Genomic DNA, 27,290 nt, shown 5'->3' on the forward strand with positions numbered 1-27,290 from the left:
ACGAAGATTATAAATAAATATTTTGCCACTTGGAAAACGTAGCTTGGGTAGTTGGAAAAAGTAACTCGGTAGAAAGAAAAATACAAAAGTATATAAAATTACCGATACTCCATTCCGGATATTTTATACGTCTTTGTATACTACATTCTGTTCTATAGGGCATATCGATATTCCATTTTAGATATTTTATACATTTTTATATGCTATATACATTGTGCGCATTTTTATCTTCAAATTTATCCTACATGCATAAAAATTCACAGTTTAGTGATCACTATCGATAAACCTTTGGTTTAGCTCAGATATACAAAATTTCGGACGATGGGATTTTTAACCTTGCTGTATTTTTTGTGTCACTTTCAACTTCAACAAATTGTTATCAGCAATTTTTTTATGTTCGAAGAAAATAGGACAAAATCGTTACCAACAAACTTAATTTTTCACATAATTCACGTTCATGCTAAAGTTTTTCTTACAACAGTGAAAATTCTTCTTCCTACCAAAAGTGAAATTAACACGTAAAAATTGTGTACAACGTTTGCATGTCTCGGTCTTAAAATCACATATTTTACGATAAAATCGTTGGAAGAGAGAAAACTGTTCAAAACATAGAATACGTTTAATTGTATCAAAAATGGAAACTTTAATTGCAAATCCTCTGATGGAATTTGGCCCACTTTTTGTTCTGTTCCATTTTGTTGTTTACCCGAATTTTGCAATCTGGCTGCCTGCGCATCACAGTTAATCTAGTTTAGTGCCCGGTGCATATGACATTTCTGCATCACGGAGTTATTCGAAACTTCTACAAACTCCGTAGTACATACTGGCTTGATACTTTGGTCACCGAGTATCATATTCGAAATTAAGCGGCTAATTCAATTACCAGACCGTTGTTTGCGTCATTTGCCCAACAATTTCACAGTCAGTCAATAAAACAACGAAGCGAACAACAGATGCTTCTCGGTTCCACACCACGAGACATTTCTAACGATTGTTGTATGAATGTTTTCAGACGTGCGTATAATTAGTGGGTGAAATCTCTTAATTAGCAGAAAATTAATATTTAAGATAAGAGACGGTAGATGTTAAAACGCATTACCGTGAATATTTTCTTGAATTCAAAGTTTAATTCAAAGCTTCTATGTAAATTCAAATTGTTTGATTTCCCGAAAAATTAAAATACGCACGACGTAAATATTGTTTTTCAACGTATCTACAATTCCAGATAGAAAATTATTATCTTCTACTTGAAAGAAAAAAAAAGAAGAAATTTGCATGACAACATTTTATTTCTGGATTTCAATGTTTTACTGATGGTGGAAAAATTATTTGTCTGTGAAAATTACAAAATCATACGATCAAATTTTACGTAGGTTTAATCACAATGCTTCGTACAAAAACTTTTTATGAAAATTATAAATCTGCATGATAAAATCTTATTATATACTTTAAAGAAAAAACTTAAAAATTCTTTCTTTCAAGAATGGAAATTAGTTGATAAAACTCGATAGCAATTTTTCCTCAGATGAAACTTGCACTGTTCCGGGGAAAAGTGGGCCAGACATACCGTAGATTTAACGATGAAAAAATTGGATTGAGGGATGAGACTGACGCACCGTACGGAATAAAAAATCGAACTCAAATTACCTTGGGTGCTTCTTGCTACGACCAACTCAACCAGACCACGTGCCTTCTGAAGAATCGAGATTGCCTGTTCATGAGAGATGTTCGAGTCTAGTGGTTGTCCATCTATCGCCAATATCTGATCTCCCTCTACCAGTCGGCCATCACTGGAACAGAGCAGTTCAAGGTTTAATGAGAGAAATCGTCTGAATTGCTCGATCAATTTCAAGCTGTCAAAAAATGCTCCCATATTATACTTTTATATTAAAAGCACGAGCTTTGTCATTTCTTTTTAATTCTTTTAAGGTTTACCTTGTATCTTTCAAACATTTCTTGATCAACTATCAAATCATTTTTAATAGAAATGAAAGAACATGTACAAAAATAAGGGATTCTTTAAGGGAAAAAAGAAATTACAATGTCTAGAAGAGTTTGAGCGTGAAAGTGACGAGAATTAACTGGTCTCCTTCAGTTGAAAAGTTTATATTGTTATCTGAAGAAAATCAGATGTTACCTACTACTGTTCGATGCTTGTAATTACTATAATTGTCTTAATACGTGGAAATAAATAAAGCAAGCTACGTTAAACAATATGAAAAATATAATAGGAAGAATAATAATCTTTTTGCTTAAACGTAAATCTTTATAATTTTATGACTTGCTGACTCATAATGTTATTAACTTTAAAAAGTAATATTATAAAATAATACTATAAAAGACATATACAATTTATAATAACTTAATTATAAAATAATATATTTGTACGATTCGTACAGGTTACAACCTAACTGTAATTTGATAAATAATAATGAAGGAAATAAATTCCACAGGACGATAAGACAAAATCCAATAAAACGCATAATGGTTTATCGGAATATCGAAGATTTTATCAAACGAAGTTATTGCGATGCTTTCGAGGAATGCAAAGGAACCATATGTCGCATCAGAAGCGCTTAATATTACGCTCAGCGTCCGGTTTTCTACTAAACGGAATTTCATCGAACCGATTCGCTAATACATTCCCAGAGCCATTAGATTCTATTAACCGGACTAATTGAGATGGTCACGGTTAAACCTGCCGCATTTACATACCATTTCTCTGCAGCTGCGACGCAAATTGATTGTGATCATCGTTCGTTAAAACGCGTTCCGATTAAAAGCCAATTAGAACGTGAAGAATTGTACACTTCACGAGGAAATATTATTCAAAGCACGCAGAAACCTCATTAACGATTATAACAGATAAAAAGTGAGAATTTATTATTATATTTCACAAGTGTAATTAAAATCACCTAATATCGACATAATTCCTCAAAATTCAATGCAATTACAATCTTATATGAAATTTAACGTAAACTATAATTTTCTACATTACACATATCATGTTCTAAGGGGCAGAAATCTTAAACAATAGGTCTAAATCGTAACTACGTATTTTATAAAATACGTATAAGGGTTTACACGTTCGATCTTTCAAATCGAAATTATAATTCTAAACTACGAAGAATAAATCAAATGTCCCATTCAATTCCCAAGTCGAACTTCGATCGAATTCAACTTCGTCATTCCGTTTCATTCTGCATAATGTTACCTCTGCATTCGTCTCTATTCTTTCTAGGTCTAAAATTAATTAGTGTTACAAAACGAAAGATAACACCATTCCTGCGTAGATCACCTTTCCGCTTGAAACAGATGGATAAAACGAAGGACGACGTTGTAAAGAAAAGGAAAGGGGGAAAAAACGTTTAGATAACAGAATGTTTGAACAGTGAAGGATTCCGATAACAGTGATTCCACTGTGTCTCGTCTGTCACGCGGTCGGTCGCAATCTGTCACGAAATCTGAAGTTCAAAAGCGAAAATCAACATGACAAGACAGACCGTCAGGTGATCCCCGACAGTATACGAGCCGTAAGTTTTTTGGAACTTGTCCAGCTAGTATGGCGCTCTGTTCACGCAGGTGTGCCTCCGTTAACGATTTCCTCTACTTCGGAAATATTTTCAACAGATTCTCGTTCCAACTAATTCCCCGCTCCGATTGCCAGGATTTTAACCTTTTTTTGCAATGGATAAATAACGATAGACGTTTAACTTTCTTATTAAATAATAGCGAATATAATAGAAATTATATCCAGAAATTAAACGTGATGGACACAAACAAAAGTAGAAAAATATTTAATCTTATCGCGGACGATTAATGAGACTCTTATTATAATATTCAATATACGAATCTTGTATTATCTATGGTTCCGAACGAACTAGATGGCGAGTTTTAAACCTTGTAATGATCTCGTAATGAATTTTTTAACCTACATTTTGGAACACTATTATAGTTACACAAATAGTAAGATGATAGACGTTGATCGACGTTTCATGTTTTCAGATGCTCATCGTTATTATTTACTCTACGATACACGAAAGCTCACAATCGTCGTAACGATGGTTTGACGTGTAACGAATTTATAAAAATTGCACGCGCCTCAACAGTCGAAATAGTTGCGAAAAAGAAAAAGATTCAAAGATATATATTCACGTTCAAGAACGACACGTTACGAAGCTTCTTCAGATTTTCCTATTCTTTGAATCCTTTTTTCCAATCCAAGTTTCTTCTGTACGTACTGTTCGTTCTCATAAGCTCACGTTGATGCCGTAGGATGGAAACGAGCTCATTAAACAAGAATAATGATCCCATTTGAGGAAAATCCAACGAAACGTCATTATCCACGTTCATCGATCCATCGATAAACGGGTCGAGAGTATTCTCTCGCAAGGGATAGAAGCTTCGCCCTGGTAAAGGGTATTTAGTGGGCCGGATGGCGGTTGCGTTACCTAATTTCCGGCAAAGCGAATTTCACTGGCTCTGCTAACGACACGGTGTGTCACGATCACGCTAACCCATGGCCTGAATTTTCATGGATCAAAGGAGCGCCGATCCGTGACACGATTCGCGCTGTGTTTCGGATTTCATGCCTGCCACACTCGCTTTGGGATGTTTCCCGTGTACACCTGTTATATCGTTGAATCTCTCTTGTCAATTTCAGATTGCCAAGGAAAATTATGTTTAACCTTGCCATTGTGTTCTCCAGCCGTACCCTGTTGCTTTAACAAAGCGCCTGTTCCTGAAGGTTTGTTTCACCCAAGGGAATCTCTTTTGCCTTTGATAAAAATTGTCAAAGAATTTATCTTGCTATCGTGAGTGTACTGAAAATGAAATAACTCCGGTTTGAAAAGTATTAGAGGGGAATCTATGTTTCAATATTGTGTAAATTCTTGATAAAATTCTTATAGGATTTGCAAGATATTATTGAGAGAATTCTTGTAGCTTTGAGAAGCATTGTTGGAGGTGTCTTTTTGAATTTTAAAATAAGCACGTTTCACAATATTATGCCAAATAGTCGTCAAACATCTTGTCTTTAAAATCTTTTCTAATATCGAGTCGCGTGTAAAATACGCTAGAAAATACTTCCAAATACCAAAATTATCGTATAACAGTAATTAAACATTCTTGCCTAATCAATATTTCCCCATTAATAGATAAGTGAGTTTACTGAATAGATACAGCCGAAAAAATATGTATCCTTTATTTTTATTTCTTAACAAATATTACTTTCGTCCCAAGAATCTCCTCTAAGATCGAATCAAACCACAAAATATCTCACCAGAGACCCAGCACTCAGTAGCATTTCCAACTACCAAGATTATCACATCGTAGTAATTAGTGTCGACGAAAATAAAAAAAAGATCGGTACCACGATATTTCAATTTCGTATCGCAAGTGCCGAGAGAGGTCTGACATTTGTTACTGTGAGAACCTTCCCTGTGACCTAAGAATAGTGCTCGCAATGCGGCGTACAGGAAGGAGAAGAGGAAAAAGTGATACGCTACCCTATGCTTCTTCGGCCGCGACTCGTAAATTATAAATGGCAAGAATATTGCGAGACAGGTTTCCTCGGCCACGGAGGGTGCTTTCAACAGTGTAGCATACAGAAACGACGAGTGAGCCCGCTGACAGAACACAACGTGGTTCCACCGATGGTAGCAGGAGGATCACGTTAGAATTTTAAGATCGCCGCCAAACATACCCTGTCAAGACTACAACACGTGTCAGCAAGTTTACGAAACGATCGAAACATCTGTTATATCTGAATATTTTCGACATGCACGTTGATTCTTGCTGTGTTGCACGATGCAGGAATCGAAAATGTTGAACAGCGTTGGTATACTGCAAGCAAATGTTCACCCTTAATTTCTTTTTTTAGATTTATACAAAGAATTTGTATTTTTATTGAGACAAACGCTCAAACGTTTGGATAATGCAAAACGAATAACGCGTAATATAATAGAGACGTTAAAAATAAATAAAGGAATATATTTTGAAGAACTTTTAAATTATTTCTTAGAATTCTGTTTGATTTATAAATTTTCTCAACGATGCTTGAAATATAAAAAATTCCGAGAAATAAACACTAAATTTCTCCAATGAATAAATTAACTATTTAGATCGATTGAAAATTACAATAAATCGAACGGGATTATACCATATACCAATGTTCGATATGCCGATTTTGTTTTCTCTGTTAGCAATTTCCATAATTGCAATTGCACGTGAATTTTATGACAGCGTAAATATAACTCGTGCAAGTTTCAAAGAATAAATCAATAATTGTACATTTTGCTGTGGAATATCACTGTGGAAACCCAATTACGTTACGCTGACATCGATGAGAATTCAACGAGCTCCAACGACGTGATTGATTTAAACCAATCCCAATGTTTTTCGAGAGGTAACAATGCGTTCGATGATTAAACCTCGCCTTTCTTCTGCTCCCAGCAAAATTGATGATCAAGACGGAAGCCATCCCTGGCGAACAGTTTGAACGAAAGTTCCATCGACTTTTTCTATCGATCTCATTATCTAAATCGATACAATCGGTTTCATGTTCTTATCAATATTTTTGTCTAATTATTGATATAAAAAGTTAGATATTCTTCGTATAAAAAATGTAGGAAAAGATAAAGAATACTATGACTAAATAAATATTCTGTAATTCCTGTAAAATATTAATTAAAATAAAATAACTATATATTCTACATGTGAAATAAATATAGAATAACTGTAGAATAGAAAAATTATTTTACTTATTAAGTATTATACGAAATATTATACTTTGTATACGAAATATTGTATTTTGTATACTCTACCATATACATTCTGTGTATTTTTGCAGCTTCAAATCTGCCGTAAATACATAAAAATCCGCAGTCCAGTAATAATATGACTTTCGTTTAAAAAATAAGGAATTTTGTCTGCAAAGAAGCCGAATAGCCTTGAAATCAACAATGCTACTACCAGCAAGTAAAAATTTCACCGATCACGAGACCGTTTACCTTGAAACAGTTGCCCGCTGAGAAATTTCGTCCCGTCACGAACGACAATGGAAACATTTGGAATGGTCAAGTTAAATGGACCACTCTATATAACCAGAACTTGTACCCCAAACTAGCCAACACTTCTATGGCAATTCAATTATGCATTCGTCGTGCTTCAAGCGAGATATCATCGCGAACAGACGGCACGAGACATGTGTAATCATTCATACGTTAACTAGTCAACGCTCTAACCTAATCCAAATATAACCATTGATTATTGACTATGAATTTGACACGCTGATACGTTACGCGTTTTGATTATGCTTATCGTAAAAAAACCTGAGAATTGTACTAAGCAATCTATGACCAAATGTTCCAGAGAAAGAATAAAAGGTATGAGTAATGAAATTTCGAAGTTGAAAACATAATTCTCCGACACTTATGTATGCATTTAATAAATAATATTTAATAAAATACTGTTATATAATGCTGTTGTGAATTCCCACGTAGCTTAGAATTCCTCTTCAGAAATAACTCACTCCTTTTTTTTTTTGCTAGAATTCTTCTCTTCATACCACTGCAATGCTTTTTTCTTCTTTTTCTATTCTCTCCTGCTTTTTCTTTTTATTCTAATGGTATAGCATTCTTTCGTATGGTATCTATTGTTTGGTATTCTATTGATACTGCAAGTTGACTTTTCAATTTTTTTGTTACTCTTTTTGCTGCTAGAGTTCCTTTCCTAATACCATTACACATTTTTCTATCGCTCCTTTTGTTTTTCCCTTTTATTTTTCTCGTCATTCTCTCTATTGACAGAATTCCTTGTACAGTGCCATTTCGCTGCTGTTTTTTTATTAGTAGAATTCCTTGTACAGTGCCATTGCGCTGCTTTTTTTCATTACTAGAATTCCTTCTCTAGTACCCAAATATCGTTGCTTTTTATTACTCTAGCTTCTTGTTCCTTAGAAGACGTTAGGTTTCTCTTGATGCTAGAATTCCCTCTGGAATCTGCTCCCAAGATAGAAATGCTTCCCGAATGTACACATTTTTCTACGTCTCAATCCCATCACGGGAAAGCGCTGGAGGCTACTCAAGTGATAAATTATTTCCTCCACTGATTCATGATGGACACTGTCAACACTGCTTGTGTCAACCTTGAACTTGCAAAAATGTCACAGGTTATCGTCAAGGACAATTTTGAAGAAACTGAACATTTTAATAACTGTGGTCACAGAGGATAAAAGTCATTGACGAGTAAAAGATAGGGTAGTATGGAAGACCAATTTTTATGTTTACTGGAAATTTTTCTTTTTCAATGCAGAATCCTGTATTTTTACCCTTTTAAATCTTTTAATAAACTTTCAATAATTAATAATAATTTCGATACATAATGTCTTAAAGTTATTAAAATGAATTAATATAATTTAAAAATTACTATATTGAGATTAATCATTGTACAGTAATATGTATATTTTTTTGTATTAGGTTGTCCGAAAAGTTTCTTTCGTTTCATAAGGTAATAATAGATGAACAACAATTTCTGTTTTATATTATTTTATTGAATTAGGTGTGATCCGTTTCGTTCTATTTCTATCATTATGTTTGTGCATAATTCAATAAACTAACATAAAACAAAAAACATTGTGCGTCTATTATTTCCTTATAAAACGAAAGAAACATTTCGGACAACCTAATATCATTAATGTAATAAGATGTAGAAAAATTAGGGGAAGAATGTCTACAAATTTCTATAATATCTAATCACGTGTGCGAATTTTGATTTCCATTCCAAATCTTCCTTCATCAGTGTAATCCATTTTAATTGAAAATTCTTTCAAATGAAATCCGATGTAAAAGGTTTGTGCAAACGTTTGCGATATCGATTTGCCAGAGCACACCTGATATTAGAGAACTTTTCCAATTTAAAGTGCTTCCATTCAAAAATTATCTGAAAACCCACTCTGTCTATAACAAAAAAAAAAAAAAAAAAAAAAACGAAACAGAAAATTACGTACTCCAGCAAAATTATGTACTGCGTCGTCAGAAAGAAAATAACATTGTCACGAGAAAGTGACATAAAAACAAAACAAATTATTCCACAGAAATTCCAGGATGTATTCGTGACGCTCGTAATAAATCACACTATGCAAACTCCATAAATTTTCTTGACAACAATATTTTTCGAATCGTAAAGTTCCATTCTTAATACATTGAGTTTCGAGAGAATGAAATGCCATTTCTCTTACCAGTATAAGTAGCAAAACACGAATTATACTTTCCAGAGACAACGTGGCTCAATAGTCTGACAGGATGATCCATCAACGTCCATAATTCAATATGGCAACATAATGTGCCGCTTATAGTGATATCAAACCATGAATCGTCTGCCCTTAATCCTTCCAGAAGCGACACTGTTCCTTCGACGAATATCGTTTTTCCGATAAATCACCCTCGTGAACCTTGTTTCACATCCGGCCACCCTTTCTGATCCAAGTCTCTGAACAAGTTTGCAGAATAATATAATACGTACATAATACGCACATAAATGCGTATTTTGCTGTTGATGAAATATAGAATATTAAAAACCTTTGTCTTCCAATGAAGCGTTTATCTTAATAAACATTTCCATTTCTATGGCATCAAATTTTTCTGCTCGCATAAAAGTATCAATAAATGATACGAAATCCAGTATAACTGCTTGAATCTAATTAATCGATATACAAATGTTGCAATAAATACAATAGTGTGAAATATCTTTTGTAGCTACGATAGCCTTAACAATTCCAGAGCTACGAAGCTTTAAATCATAGAATTCGAGAGCTTCAAAATTCCAAATGTTAGATTTTGAAAGCATCGAATCTCGGATTTAAGAATCTCAAGATTTCGAAATATGACGCTTCGACATTTGAGAGATTTGCAATTTTTAATCTTACAACCAGGAAGCTCTGAAATCCTTTACCTTAAAGTTCAAGTCCTTTGAACACCCAAATCTTGAATAAAATGTACAACTTTCACTGCCATATTATCAAATTTCTGTAATCGTAAGAAGGTGCTATTAGATGATACAAAATTTAATATACTCTGATATATTGTTCATCGTTGAATAAACAACACTTGGAAGGAATTCCGATGCGATTGATTATTTCTAATAGATCAACTACGATCATTCATCGAACCATCTGTAAATAAAATCACATAGCCTGAGTATGGCGTTTCAAATAATCCGAACGATGAACAATACTCCCGAACATCTTCAAATAGATACCTGCGCGCAAAAATCTATTGCGTCTAATATACAATCGTATCTTAACAATAAACCTCTATAAGCTATTTTCTGCGCATGACAAACTGAACTTGCAAGCTGTTTCTTTTAAAACAAAGCGTCAGAACAGAGGAAATCGTCGATAGAAGTCGTGTGTACAATTCAGCCAAGCATAAACACTTCACTGGCATGGATGCACGAGTGAGGATTGGCTATACATAGGTGAGAATTCGTTGATGCCAGTTCTCGTTTCTTGTCCCACGACTACAGATTAGAGTGTTTAAGTTGCTAAGCTCTACCACCGTGCTACACCGATTAAGGATCAACCACCTCTCGTAGTGAAATCTGGTAATTGGCATCCAGTTTTCCATAGATCGATCTTTACGTCGTTTAACATTTACGCTGTTTCGACATTATCTAATTAATCGTGAGAAACGATGTCGAGCTGAGAACTACTCTAACAGAGTTTCAACCTACGCTCCAAAATTGCAAAATTCTTTTAGGAGTCTTTTGCTGATTTAAATTGGACTGGCAACTCGTCGAGAAACGCCATAAGCTGTCGCAATAACGTCGTAAGATGTGTGCATCTTAGTTTTAATTAATTATAAAATAGATAAATACACTTACTTTTAATTTTGTAAAGATCTATGGAGTCGTTCTATGGGACGATGGGGGGATGGATGTTGCATAGTATTTTTCTTTTAAATTTCTGATGATCCATTTAAGCATTGTGCAGGTGATAAATGGTGATATATGTTGCGTAGTGTACACTTGCTTTTAATTTTGTAAAGATCCATGTAACCGTTCTGGGAGATTGATGGCGCGTGGTGTATGCTCACTTTCAAGTTTTAGATTTAAGTATTAGTTTTAACCCTCGGTTTAGACAGCCAACGTCGCGTGTGTCTTATCTTTAATTATCTTAGTAAATTGTTACTATTATTACAATATACTTAGTAAATTGTCAGTAACGTGCTGGGTGCCGAGAGATAACGAGCGTCGTGGGATGCGTGTGTTTAGTTTTAATTAATCTTCAGATAAATACAGCGACTTCCAAAACTGTTGCAACACCCTTTGAAACCGAATAACTTTCCTAAAATTAGACCAAATTGTCTTGGGTCTTCTTTTTCTTTTTGAGAAATCAGACAGATTATTTGACTAAATTACATATAAAACAAATGTTTGAAAAAATTGCAACAGGTCGAAATAGAGAAAAAAAAATGTAAAAGTCATATTTTTCAATTTTTTTTTTCATCTGGCCATGCAACGAAGATTTACAGAACACATTTTGAACATTTCTTTCTGTTATACAAATGTTGAATATTTTATTGACACTGGTGGATGCGGAAACAAGCTACGGACATCGAAATATGTAGATTTTAGATCGGAAGTCGTGAAAACGTAGCCAGTAAGTCTACGATTTAATGTACCTTAGGTTAGTATCTATCTAGTGTCTATCTTCAGCTTATCTTTATACCTTTAAGTTGGTTTTAGTTGTAAGACTAAGTTCATTTTAGGCCCCATTGTTGGACGTCAAGGGACAACGAGGAACTTATCTTTTGTTTCGAGTCTTAGTTTTAAACCTTAGTCTTAAGTCTTGAGTTTAGGTCTTAACCTTAAGTCGCGTCATTAGTTTTAAGCTTGAGTTTCTATATATTAGGTTGTCCCAGAAGTTTCTTTCGTTTTATAAGGAAATAATAGATGCACGATATTTTTCACATTATTTTATTGAATTATGTATGATCATAATAATAGAGATAAAACAAAATGAATTATACATAATTCAATAAAATAATATTAGACAAAAAATGTTGTGCATCTATCACTTCCTTGTAAAATGAAAGAAACTTTTGGGACAACCGAGTATTTGTGAAGATCGATGTATTTGACCGATGTATTCATTCACAAAAACAAGTTTTTGGCGACGCTTTTGCTCTTTTCGTTGGCCTTTTGCTCTTTCCATTACGCGTAATTTGTCTGTTCGAGCTACCATTAAATTGTATTGTAAGTTTCTAAAGCAAAAGTACGTGAAAGTATAAAGTTATATACTTCGCTTCCGATTACAGAATAGTGTTCTCTGTTCTATTTGTAACTTCATACAAGACTTTAGTTCGAATTCAAATCGCTATATTGAATCGATAACATCGTATGTGATAGAGAAATAGTAAATGAGTCAGATGACCCCCGAACGAAAATGCATTGAATGTCACATCTAATCTGTTTTTAATCAATATTTAGATCTATGTTTTACATAGAATAAATTATCTTCTACTTCCGTCAGTATGCAATGAACTAGATATATATTTAAGAAAAATTACTTCAAAGGTATACGAGTTTCTATTGTTCGATAAACTGAATAAAATATCTCAGTCGTAACTTAAAGAAACATTTCAAACGAAACCTTCCACGTTTCTTACTTCTGTTTCATTTCTTTTGCATTATTCCATTTCGCTTTAACGACGGATTTTAAATTACGCGCCAATTTAATGCAATGTTTATCTACGAAAACGAAGAATAGTAAAAGATGTTATTTCAAAGATAATAGACACATAGAGACTAAGTAAAAAGATCTAAAATACCATTTAAATGAAACTTTCAAAGTAGACTAGCCTCTTTACGGTTTCCACTTTACTCACCTTGCATTTCTTTTATTTTCTTTTCAAACTGCGCGCCAATTTAATTCACTATTTACGTTAAGAGAACAGACGATGTTAAAAAAGAAAGTTATCCAAAGGAAATGTGAGATTCTACGGTTCGACAGACTGAATAAAGATTGCCAGTTACCATTTTAACCTCTCAAATTAAATTACACTTTTATGTCTCTCTACTTCTTTATTTCCATTTCGAAATGCGCGCCAATTTAATTCTCTGCTGCACGTTCGCCAAACGAATTAAAAACATTTATTTTCAACGTATTCGTGCTATCATTATTAAACGAACTGAATAGAAATCTCAATTCTTGTTTGTTATTTAGTTTGTTGATAAATGTGTCAGAGCATTATACTAACTTCCTTTCGTACGTTCTTCTTAACTAAAACGCTTCATTCCTTAAATATTCCGTACTACCGTGACTCGTTATGGCTTATATTACGTAAGTTATACACTTTAGCACAAAAATTGTCTGATGAATGAAACTGATCATTTCGATACAAGAGATGAAGCACCTGATCATTTATATTCGTCACTTTTGCTACAACAATGAAGAATATATACTATTTATATATTCAGCATCTGCACCAAAAACTTTTGGCTAAAGACCTGTAGAAAAATCAATCATGGAAAACTAGTTATATAGATTTGCAAATATTAACGCAAAGTAATATTGAATAAATAATACTTTGTTTCTAAACTAATGAACAGCGCACGATAGTTATCAAGGTGGAGCAATTTGTACTGGATTAGACGTAAAGTTGCACACGGTCGATATCGTTTAGAGGCGTGCTCAATTGGTTTACGTTGCCGGTTTGGAAATGATTAGTATGAAACTGATCACGGAAATAATTAATCCTGCCGCAGTACGATCTACCGCATTCCTGGAGCGCGGTTACGCGTGTGCGTCGACCTATCAAACCGAATTGATTCTGTTGCTATAGCCACTCGTTAATCGAGATCGATGAACTGTACCCCCTTAATGATCGTAATTTGACTCTATAGCTATATAGAGAATATCCACTTTTCTACAAATTTTACTCGGCCAATTTTTATCCATTGAATCGTATAATATTTTAAAAATGTATTTTCTTCTGAGAAAATTAAACGTGTAATTTTAATATTCCAAATAAAAATGGTGGATCGTTTCAAAAACACGCGGAAGAATCTCGTAATTCCATTTCTATTTGGTTCTTTTCGTGTTTGATTTTCATTATTACATAGTTGGAAAAGTAGAGTAGAAATAGAAAAGTGAAGTCAAAGGTCAGCTATTTAAAAATTTCTGGCTTCTGTGGCGATAAAAAAAATTGTTGCTTTCTGTAAGCAACCAAAAGATATACTACGTGAGTGAACATTTTTAAACATTCAACGGCGTTTTAAACGAATTTAGAATAATTGTATATTCTATTTTTAGAGCGTCCTGCGGCATTTTATGCATTTATATGAAATTTAAAAATGCAAAGTGAACAGAATATATAGCATACAAAAATATAGGAAACATCCACAACAGAATACTAATTATAATTTTTTAACAAGTCGAACGAGTCTCACGAAAACGTGAATTTGTATAAAAATTCTACTTACAGTCAACAATCGGTAAAATATATGTATCGGTAAATTTCAGCCGAAACCATCAGACGTTACTATAATATCATCCTAGCTGAAAATACCCTGGGAACAAAATCGTCCTAACGTCTCGCGAACGTGTTCTGTTCATACTGTTTCCGGCTGAATGAAAATCCTCTGTAACGCGGGTGCAGTTTCCTCCGTGAAAAGTCGTCGAGATTTTATCGTACAGCGACCGTGCCACCCAGGCGCAGAACGCTCGGCTCGCTTTACAGAAACATTGTGCACGTTGATGTAAGGAAAAAGGAGTTGCAACGTGCGAGCAAAGACGGATAGAAGGGAAGAAAAGAGGGGAATATTTAACAGGGTGAGCGTGGACGGGTGAAAGGCAGCGTACGTGAATGAATAAAGGGCAAGAGAAAGGAGATTTATTGCACGACGCCAAGTGCGGTACACCTTGTGTATGCTAAGGGCGGAATAATGAGCCACCAGTGAAATTATTCGGATGAATGGAGAGCCGAAAATTTGCCTGCAACATTGGAAACAGCGGATTGCAGAGTTTATATTGTGACATTGAGTGAGCGAATGAATGTGGAATATCCTGTTGCAAAAGGTCGGATGGAATTTTTAAATCTTTCGCGGTTTGAATCGCCGGCTGGCTCCCTCGTCTCCTAAATATAGCATAAATTCGTATATTGTTAGAAATACGAGGGTATAAAATTTTGTTGAACGTTTCTTTTATACCTTACGAGATATTTAGGTGAAATTCTGGTAATAGCGAAGGGTACGACGTGAAGAAAAATACTGAAGTCTTTGAATTTCTTTTTTTACAATGGCTATTTGAAACATTCGACATAATTTTTAAATTTCCTCATGCTTATAGATCGTATTGACTTCGTAATTCAAAAACCGCCTATTTTCGAGTACAACGCAACTTCAAACAATGTTGCAGGCCGATATCGTTCCCAATTCGACTTGCCATCGTGGTACCGTCCAAGATAGAACTTATAAACAGCCTTACGTAAATAGAACCCATTAATCTTCATTCCTGTATATTCCAAGAAGTGTCCAACGTGTACTTTGTAATCGCCATTAAGCTTTCGATGGAAGCGTATAAGAATAATATTCATTGAAAGCCACGAAAGAAGTAGCTAAATATAGCGAATATTGTCGAGTCTTGATATTATTTATATTCTTCAAATTTTATTCAGTTATTTTCGAAACTTAAATTAGATGATTAAAAAATCTTAATTTCTGAGGAAGTAAAGAATTTTAAATGCTAGAACTATAATAGAAATCTATAAAATACTAAGAGATAATATTTTTCACGTCAAAACTAGCAAAGAGATTTACCTGAATTGTATAAATTTTGTAAAATATTTTTTAAATTTAAAATTTGCTATTTTAAATTTGCTTAGAATTTGTTTAGAATTTATTTTGAAATTCTAATGTTTAGAGAAGCAACAAATTTGAATATTACAACCGTAACGAAATTTGATAAGAAAGCATAATGTTTCTTTTAGGAGAAGTTTCTCAGTGACGAGAGTCGATTTTAATCTTTTTGAAGAATATAACGCAGTTTCTTTGTTAGTGTTTAATTACCGGATCGAAGGACAAACTCAGGCTCGTTTAATGTAGGATGTAGACATCTTTCCTTTCTTTATCTCATTAATAATTCGCGATGGCAAGAAGCTGTTATTGTACGACGATAGAAAAACCTCGTCATAGGGTTTCTAAAGATTATAAAAGGCCACGAAGATGTTCAAGTACACTGCAAATTTTAATCGTCATAATGTTTAATTGAGTATATTTATTAAATAATTAAATTTTTTACAATTCCCTTATCATTCATAAAGACGGAGTAGAAAAGTTAATTTAATCCTGTAATCATACAATTCCTTTATAATTCGAGGGACGTTACAAACGATAAAATGATAAATTTATAAATGAAACTGAAATTCTCCTGAAACAAACCCATCGAATTAAAATATTTAATTGCCAGATACCTACGAAACTATCCCCAGAAACTATTCAACACACGTGTATAATTAACTAATTAACCTTTAAAATATCTCCGGTATAACGCGATCTAAAAATAGAATTCATACTTTCTCCAAAAAAAAGTCGTCAAATTAATATTCGCTATGTGACAAACCAAAAACACGACACAACGAAATTAGCTCTTAAAACCTCCGCTATTTCATGATGCAGAAATAGAATTCCTACTTTCTTCGAAAGATCTCGTCAAATTAATTTCCATTATCTGACAAATGAAAAACGCAACAAATTTAACCCTCAGAACCTCCCCTTCTATTTCGTAATCCAGAAATAAAATTCATACATTCTCATTACCTGACAAAAGGTTATATTTAATAATTATAAAACTACCAGCGAACAGGAGCTCGCGCCTGACTCATCCTTTCGCTGTTCCAGCTGATACTGTTGCTTCCGGTCGCTATGACGGCATTCCCCCGAGATTGTTTGCCGATACAAGCCGCGGCCATCCATCATTCGTACCGAGGGCACGTTCCTCGCAATGTTTGTGCCCGATTCTGTGCATCGTCGATACACAGTCTGCCACAACTGTACCCCAAGCCGTGTCGAGTTCGAATCAATAACGAATCTCTCTTTCTCTCTCTCTCTTCACTCCCTGCCTTCTATACAGCCCCTCTATGCTAGTTTCTTCTTTTTCCTGCCCGTTATATATGCACACTCGTACAAGCCCGTTCTTACCTTGTTTTCTCCGTGACCGCGAGTTCAGCTGGTTCAAATGAGAAAAGAAAAAACGGAAAAGGAAACACGGTTGCTTATAGCATAGAAATTCGATCGTGGACGAATAAGAGTCATCGAGAGTGACTCAACGGGGGTGAAGAAAACAGACACGGAAACTGAGCAGGTAGAATGATAAATGATGTAAATGTCGGAAATGAAGTGTCTCAGTAGGAATAAAAATGAATTTATGCTTCGTTCTATGCTCGCGTTATTTATGTGCTTTCGGTGTTTGTTGCATTTGTAATGAGAATATATAGGGTGTAATAGAACGCTTGGGACCCACCTCGGCAGCTTACTGTACACCTTAAAAAGTATGAAAGTTAGTTCATAGAAACATATACTCTAATTGTCTTCGTTTGTGAGAATTTTGTTGAACAGAGTAACATTTGTTGAAAATGTGGAAGTACTAAGGTTCAGAATAGAACAGGCTTTTCAACAAGTTCGGGAAATACCTGGAACCATTGGGAATGTACCGGATTCATGACAAGACGTTTATAGGTTTACCTTGAAATATAAGGCGGTCATTTTGAACATCTTCTGTAAAGGTAATTAGATAATACAAAATCAAAATGGAAACTTCGTTACGTCTCATAGACGAAGACAGATGGAACGTACGTTTATAGGAGCCTCTTTTATGGTGTTTAGGTGTACAATCAACTCTCGAAGTGGGTCACACATGTTCTGTTGCACCCTGTATATATATAAGTGATAAATTTTTTTGCTCGTTGATTTTTCTCTAACTGATTGTTTACTGTAGCATTAGGCATTAAAAATTGAAATCAGGTGGAATTTTATAATTTCAGAAAAATACTGATTTACTTCCATTTGTTTATGATTTACGTCCTATCACATTTTCATAATTTTACGTAAATTCGTTCGATGATTTATCTGGATTGTCTCCAATCTATGTTAAAGCGTTAAATTGCGTGTCGTAAATGACAGTCCTACTCTTTTCGATCTCGCTGTTGACTAGGTCAGTAGGTCTGACGAGTAATCAATGCAATTAAATTTAGTATCGAAGAGATTAGGCTTGCACGAAGCAAGACCGTGAGCTTTTAAATGACAGATTCATACTGATCGTCATAAGAAAGCAAAGAACTCATAATTTCAACAATTTACTAATTGTAAATGCTTCATCCATTTCCTCTTTAATCTCTCGTCGTTAATATTGATTATAAAGAAAATAAAACGTTCTGTTTCAATAAAATCAATATTAATTTAAAAGTAAATTAAATCAGGTACAAATTCGTTTAGCAGTCTTTGTACTTTCAAACCATTTTGTTTCTACTCTTCGATCATCATAACTTCGAAATTACGTCAACGCTTCAACATGCGCTAGATCACTACATCCACTCAAACCAAATTTAATTTCGTCTAATAATCAATGTTCAAATATGCAAATAAATTAGTAATTAATAACATGTAATTATTTTTATTTCTATATGTGCAATAACACAGAAAAATTCCTATAATATTAGTATTAGTGCAACAATAGTTACAAAGGTAGTTGTTAATACTGCATAACATATTATAAATTAATAACTGTTTATAATTAACGCCTGTAACAAATTAATAACTATCTGTATAAATATCTATTAATAACTAACAATAATATATAATTATTCTTACATTCTAACAGTCCATAACTATTTCCACGATATTATAATCAAAATAACGTTAGCGAAAATTGATTTATACAAATGTCCATAAATCGCGATAACTAATTTTTACATTATGACACAAAACACTAAAAAGAAGAATTGCTATGTATTGTCTTAGTTTCTGAAAATTCTATTTATTTTGTAACTAGTTTCACTGGTACCGGCAGAAAATGTTCAGACACTCGCGTTTCTTAATTCTCGCTTCGTCACCGATCTACAGAGTGTCGAAAAAAGAAGGCTTCAAGAGTAAGAGAACGTAGAGTAGCCTATATACACCAGGTATTTTAAAAACGAGGGAAAAAATGCGCATTCAACGCAGGTAGAAAAATGAACGCTATCGTAGTCAGAAGAGGTTTTAAACTTTTCTCCCCCAAGAAGAGGTTTCGCGATTTGCTTTGTTCCACTCACAATGATGGCTATGGGTATACACTAGACACTTATCAAGTATTAACCGAGCAATCTTTTTTCCCCGCAGAAAGAATAATTTTTGTTCGCCACATGGCGCGGTGAATGAAGAAATAAAGCGAAGTTATGGCACAGATATATCTGTGGAAGATGAAGCATACGTGAAAAATGATAGAGGAAATGTCTGTGATAAAGTAAAAAAGGACGATTCTTATAATTTTATGGGCAATACGAAGACCGAGAAATATGAAATAATAACGTAGAAGACAAAAGAAAAAGATTATACTTTACTATCATATTTTAAAATACAAGTAAATGTTTATCTATAAATATACCAAACTAAAGTATTAATCTTTGGCTAATTGTAAGAGAAAGGATCTCAGAAAAGTTCGATTCAGAAAGATGATATTGCAAACGCAAAAGAATGTGTTTCGATACTAAGGTGTCGTAAAGAATGTATTTGTGTTGGAACTAAAAAAAAGAAAAAATCAAACAAAATAGATCACGAAATCCAATTCGGTGTAGGATTGCAAAGGGTTAATGTTAATACATGACGGTCGACGTCGTTGGACACAATATCTAAGCGTTCAAAATGGAACCAGGCTTAAAGTATTTCTCTTCTCGGCCCTATTTCTACCTTCGTAAAATTGCCTGTATCAAACAGTGGCTCAGGGTACTGTAAATTTATCAGCACCGTGAAGAAGCAACAGTGGCTGCACCCTCGACTTTTCTCGCTCGTTGCTTTAATGCCCTGAAGCCAGCCTTACACCCCGTGAGAATTTTCGTTCGTTCCCCATCTCGAGACCCCGTGCTACGATTTTTCATCCTGAACGTGCAACGATTACGATAGAATACTACGTCTAAGGTATTTAAGCCCTTTAAATCTTTTTCAATGGGATTGAGCTAAACCAAGGGCGTGTCTAACAATATAAATAACTTAACATTCTTAAAAGAGTACATGTTTGTTATATTTTAAAAACAACCACTAAAAGATAGCTTGCTATTATTTCAAATATTAAAAGACTCGCAAATATTATTTTCGTATATTTATTAATCTTTGAAAATCTCGTGAATGGTTTCCATTTTTCAACCACGAGATTCAATCTTTTTAAATTGCGACACTTTTGAAATAGTATTATATGTGCGATACGTGTAATTATTGAAAAGTATAAGAGCTTCACGAATTCTTATAAAAATATCAAAATACGAAGATCATTAAAAATCAGTAAAGCGGAAAAAATCGAGTGAAGATCCATTTTTGCTAAAAAAAAAAAAAATAATTAAAAAGAAAAAGGAATTTGGATGAACCTGGTACTCAATTACAGATTTCTGCTTTATATTTAAAGACACTGACAAGCTTTACAAATCGACGAAACGCATCCATTCGTCCAGCTGAATATGAGAATCATGCACAAGATCCTATAACATTGCACAGCTTTGCATTATCTAGCGTTTCATTTCGTTATTCTTCTCTGTTACCGTACACATGTTTGCTATTTTATGGACGATCGAATAAACTAGTAGTAATACTTTATGTCTGCATCTGTTTCCAGAAGGTCCCGACGGAAGTCATCGTGAGGGTGGTCGAATAAACTAGATATATCACGTCTACTTCTCTCTTTAAACCTTAAAACACAGACCATTGCCAGTATGAGCAAGTAAACCAATATTTTCTGCTCATGCGTTTTGTAAATAAAGCCGAGCTCGAATTAACTCGTTACTTTGATGTTTAGAAACGTAACGAAGTTAATACACCTATTATTCTTTAAATATTCCGAGAAATTTCTATTTCTATTTTCATTCTGAAAATCAGGTTTAAAATTCACGATACTTCGGCGAAGCAATTAATATTCTATGTCTATTTCCTTATAAATAGAACGATATCTGAATCGGTTAGTCTCTTTGAAGTTTGGAAACGTAGAGAAGTTCTTGCAATTATTATTCTTTGAACATTCCAAGAAATTAATTTCTCGTTTTCATTCAGAAAATCTGGTCTAAAGTTCGTTAGAATTTTATTGTAACTTCGTGACCACGATTAAGTAAACCAATAATATTTTACATCTACTTCGTTTGTAAATACAATGAAATCTGTAGATTACGTAGCCTGCTTGACGTTTAAAAACTATCATTATCCTTTGAAGATTCAAACGAATTTAGTTTCCCGAAGAATATCATTTTCTGATCGAAGAAAAAGGAAGAAAAACACGTAGGAATAAATTGTAACGCGACTTGGAAACGTTGCGATGATTATTAATGGACGATGAACGACAGGAAACGTTATATTTCATCCGCATCTGCCTATCGATCCGTAAATCGTTTCTGTAAGATTGATCTGCCATCAAATTATCCTTTCCATATAGTTGGTTTCAGCGTCGCGTCGTAAATCGAGTCACTCATCGAGATATTTCAACTGGTTTCTCGCGATCTTCGATCGCAGCAGCCTGACAAACGTCGAGTCGCGCCTTCCACGATCCACTCTCATAATTCTACGGTCTGTTTCGCGTCAACGAATTCACGACGAGTTTCGTGAACCGTGTGATGCATTAGGAATCGCTTTCAGAAGAATACAGGCGAGAATCGTCTACTATTCACCCGATCACTTAGACTTAGATCGTAGATCGTCAGTTTCTTCCTTATTAATTCGATATCGATTGTTAGATTGCGAATTTTCACACAATACATATAACATCCAAAAATATACGAAATGTTCAGAATTGAGTATTTATTACAATATCTGATGGACGAAACTGATGACAAATAAGATTTATTTTTAACCGACAGTTTCGCGACGAATAGAACAATTTTTCTAGCAGCTAATGTTATTCAGACCACGTCAAATATTGAAATATCATAATACAGAATATGTATGTAGACACCTTTAGTCTGCAGAATTGAAAAGTCAAAATTCCAACTAAACTTTCCTATAAATTTAATCTGGCTTTACCTTTTAAAAAAACCTGAAAAATTCACTATACCAAAAACACAACTCTGACTGTATCTATGTATAAACAATACTTACAAAAAGAAACAGAAAGATTCCAAGGAAAATAAAGAAGGCAAATAGCAAAAAAATTAATTGTCCAAAAATATTGGCGGACTTGTACCGTTACAAAATTCGTAGATTATAAGAGATTAAGGAGATTAAAAATATTCCTGTTGGAATGCAAGCTTCAAACTTTAAATGGTGAAAAACGTTCGAGGTGAAACTGGCTAAGGGATTATTAATCGAAAGACCACGCTTAACGAGAAGAGAAAAAGGCAGCTTAACGAGAGATAAACTCGTTAAAGGTGGCGCATTAGTACGCTGATTTCCCGCGAGTACGCTAATTGTGCAGGACAGTCCGAGAGGAAACGAGCAGAAGAGCGTAGGCTGTGTTGAAGATAGTGCAGGAGTATCGCTAACTCTGCACAAGTTTGATTAAATAATGTAATTCCACAAGTGGAGTCCCAAGGGCGAGATACGAAAAGTTGCCAGATTAAACGTTTCAACGTGGCGTTGATATATTATTCAACTTCAATTGGCCTCGTTAAAAATACATCTGTAGAAAGCAATTACGGATGAAAAGCTGCCTGCTGAGATGCTCCAGTGAGTCGAATTTTTGTCACAGAACTATATACGCGATGGTTAATTTGAAGTCTTTCCCGAACACACTCGAACTTCGTCTGAATTTACTTTGCACTTTCGTGCTTCTATTTCTACTCGTAATTATGGTGAAACCTTATATTTGTAAGACGGGCTATTTTACTTAATTAGTCTACGTATTAATCGATCTGTGTATGGTACTTTGGTTACAGTTGTATTCGATCAAGAATTAGCCGATTCAATTACTTTTTGTTATTTAGCAAAATTGTTGGATTTTGAAGAACTTTCATTTTCATCAGATTGATCGTATTTCCCACATTTCCAGCATTCCATCTACATTCCACCTTAGCCCCCGCATTAGGCGATATTACTAATAAAACACGAACGACGTTAGGAGAAGTTAACCACACGTGCGGAATAGGCGCATTGCAAACAAAATTGCCACGTAATCGGCGACTTGACGTGCAGTTCGCAGTCTCTCGCCAAGTTTCAACCGGATTTTAAACACGTAAATTCCTTTTAAACGGACGCACACAACTTTCAAATTACGCTTCTCCGGCAACTTTCCCGTGATTTAGCGGCATGCACAGCAACGACACCGCAATTCTGGGTCAAGAATCCGCCGTATAAATTTGTATCGGCCTGGTTGCATGCTTCACCGAGGATGTAACCCTTCGCTGCAAATTCAATCTTATCGTGCACGAAATCCCACTGCATATTTTTCTCCCTCTGCCCCCCTCTCTCTCTCTCTCTCTTTCTTTCTCTCCCTATCTCTCTCTTTGCCAACGTCCGTTTCGTTAAAACGCTGCCGCTTCGTTCAGCGCGCAGTTTCAAGCACTTTCACGACGAAAGCACAACGTTTTGTAAACAGCGGGTCTTCGTCCTTCCTACACTCGTCCTTTGCAATTCATTGGAGAACTTCTCGATTCGCTTCAAGTTTCCAAGCGAGTCGATGTTTTAATAAAAATATTGTAAAAATGCTGGAGGAAAGTTGACGTTTTGTATCTATTTGCTGAGAATATGATGGATGAATTATTTGAGCTTTGAGTTCAATTAGATGGAACACTGTGCTCTGCAAGTTATCCAATATTCTTCTTCTTCTTCTTCTTCTTCTGCTCCCATTCTTTAACGTCGCATCGACAATGTCATTAGCAGTCAGTCATTAGATGGTTCTGCTTGTGTTTAAATCTCGTCTCGTATGTTCGTTGATTCGAAAAATTTCAGAAGGTTTCCTCTACTTTCTACGGAACTAAATATTTCCTCGAATTCCTTGGGCATTTTGGATCTGTTGCGTGGTTCATCTCACTTTGTGCATTTTAGAACTACGTTCTCTGACGGGAGTGGTAGATCTCACGGTTCGTACCACGGAGCAGCTTCTCTTTGCAACAGGAAAGAGGATTTCACACGAGTAAGATGTTACTATATAAAACCGATAGCACGTTTAGATCTCATATCTCGCTCTTAAGCGTTGATTTGCTACTAAACTATCGAATAAAGACAAGAACACAGTGTAACAGCTCCTCTACGTTCAATACGTTACATTTTCTGCTGTACGGGGTAGATTGTAGTACAATTGCGAACATATTTCTTCGAATAAATGCAGCATTACTTGTTATTATAATTTATCGCTTTCCAGGAATGTTAAAAAACATTTTCGCCAATTATTTTTGACGTACAATAGAAGTGTCAACTTTTGTCTACAATACAGCGCTCGAATTTCGGAATTTCATCCATTCGTTACAAAGTTCAGATCGTTTCAAGTTAACGTTTGCCAGTTAACGATAACAATCTCTCGCTTTCCTCACTTCATACTTCAACCGCGTGTTTTACAATTTTCCCATCATATCGCCGGTAATAAATTCTGTTTTTATAATCTCTCGGAATCTACAGAACGACGTCCTATGAATATCTCCGGTGCCACAGCAACGCAAAAATTCGTCATTTTCTACCATTCTTTTTTGTTCGTTAATCTCGTGTGTCCAATTAGCAGTCTGAACGGCTTGACACGATCTCTTCCATTGTAAGATAGTTTGTACCGTCGACACGACATTTTTGACGCATTATATGTTTTCGTTATATGTGTTCATACAGGGTGTCCCCCACATACATACGTGGAAGCAATTAAAAAATTTCACGTAAACTTAAGCCCTGTTCTACTTTGTTTTCCAGTTGTAACGAACTTCTTTAACACACTGTACCTGCTTAGCTTCACAAGCTCGAAGCTACTTCATAAGCTCGAAGATGTTTCACCATTGACTGTCTCATGCTCTTCGTTTCTGCAGGTCCGGAAGCCTCGTTCAATTTTTTCGCGAAATATTTCGACACCGAGGATGGACAAATCGATTGAACGTAAAATTTGCTACGTTTCGAAAACAAATTTAAATAGGACGCACGTTTGTACGAACTTTTTTCATGGGTTTGTTTGCAGTTGCTCGATGCGACACTCTGTATATTATTTAGTCAAACTTCGAACGAGATAATGTTATTTATCTGACATTGTTTGCTTGAACATACATATTCGTGGAATACGAAATTTTTACACAACAAATTCGTATGATATAGGATCATTCTAACTTGACGTGGAACTCAGAAATTATTCCGACGTAACTTGTAATCGTTCACGTATAATAAATCGAGGACAAAGAGAGAAAATTTATTTTCAGCACCGTTTTGATTCATACCTCTCGCGACAGAATCTAATTATCCGAAACGTACGAGGGAAATTGTAACGCTGTCAGTAATCCTACGAGTTCAAGTTAACTGTTCGAAACTAGCTCAGGGCTTAATTAACTGCAGAAAGTTTACGATAGCATCAAAACTGTGAAATATACCGCTTGATTCTCAGTCAAAGGTAAACCTTTGAAAATTAATTACTCCTTATTCAAAAAAGACAAAGTAATATAATATCAAAGTAATACGAAATATATATTGTGTAATTATATATGTAACTATACGATACACTTGTATTTGTCATATTTTTTGAGAATCAATTACTGTTCGTTAAAAAAATCGAGGTACCTAAATTTCAAACTAATATATAATAATAGACATTGTTGTTGTTATTCACTAATATTGTTGTTAGTAATTATTTAATAGGCAAAATAGAATTATATAAGTATACAAAAAGCATAAATATAATTATATAAATATATAAAATATATATTTGAAAAGCTGTTTGTGTACGGAAATAGAGAAAAAAAGGCTTTTGTTGAAAATATCTTTCGTTGAAAAAGCTAAATTCATCTTTCATTTTAAGTGACGCTATATATCTTCCTCTTTCTATTCTCAACTTACGTGAAAAATACAGTTGAGAAATCTAATATCATAGAGTTTAAAGGTATGTGAAGAAAAATATAATAACGATTGTTAAATGAAATAAAAAGTACAATTATTCTTTTCAAACGTATTTGAAACATACCTTTCGCCTAGAAAACAGGCTAAAAATATTTCAAGCTGAATCGTATGTTTCCCACGGGCATACGAATTAATTGCTTCAGGAGGAAAAATGCGAGTTACGTGAAATTTTTCCGGATATTCGTGATCCTGGAGAAATTTAATTGTACAGGACGATGAGAAACGCGCGCTGAAGCAAGCAATCAAAACGGTCCGTGAAATTTCGTGGAAAAAAGCTTTTTTGGAGCATCCTCAGCGGGAAAAAACGTTAGAGAGAAGTTTTAAACAGGATAAAAAGCAAAGGAGTACAAAACGATTAACATGCTTCAAGTATATTACAGACACTAAATTCTGTTTACGTTTAGTCGAACGATAACGCTATAATAAACTATAAATGCTATAAAACACTATAATAAAGTTTAATCCTTCATTTATATATATTATGATACAAGGATTAGATTAGGTCATTCAATTTTGAAATATCTTACTTTATCTCATATTCTGCGCTTTGAATAATAAAATGATTTTTTTCTACCGTTGGTGGCATTTATGGCGCAAGATGTGAAATACGAATGAAATTTAAATAATCTGGAATTAAGTAACCTAGCCTCGCGTATAACCTAATCCGATATATTATATTTCTCGATTATACAAGTTTGACAATTCTTATGTATTATACTAATACTTAGTAACCTAACGTGTTATTGTCATTCGTTTTATACAATATAGAAATAGACGTGTTAATAATAATTTAATCATATTTATTTAAATAATAGTAAATATATTTGAAGGAAATAAGATTGCCTATACCAACGTTAAATTTATATTAAAAAGCCATTAAAATTTGATATTGATCGATAATTCGCTGTAATACACAGTCAATCATTCTAATTAAGTTCATTTGTATAATTATCGTTCTACTTGGCGAGCATTAAGCTTTAAATTAATGAGCAATAAATGATATTTAACGGCACGTATAGGCATTAAATTCTGAAATAATTCACATGTTT

General features: G+C 34.3%; 1 protein-coding gene across 1 annotated transcript in view; it reads right to left on the minus strand.

Annotated features, from left to right (window-relative positions):
• LOC117204728 overlaps positions 1–27,290 on the minus strand; it is a 165,538-nt gene that overhangs the window by 101,891 nt on the left and 36,357 nt on the right. Inside the window, exon 6 of the mRNA XM_033442418.1 lies at positions 1,648–1,790. Within this exon, the coding sequence (XP_033298309.1) occupies positions 1,648–1,790 (143 nt within the window). The remainder of the gene's footprint in view (positions 1–1,647; positions 1,791–27,290) is intronic.

The sequence above is a fragment of the Bombus bifarius genome, unplaced genomic scaffold, assembly GCF_011952205.1.
Source record: "Bombus bifarius isolate JDL3187 unplaced genomic scaffold, Bbif_JDL3187 scf7180000007979, whole genome shotgun sequence".
NCBI lineage: Eukaryota > Metazoa > Arthropoda > Insecta > Hymenoptera > Apidae > Bombus > Bombus bifarius.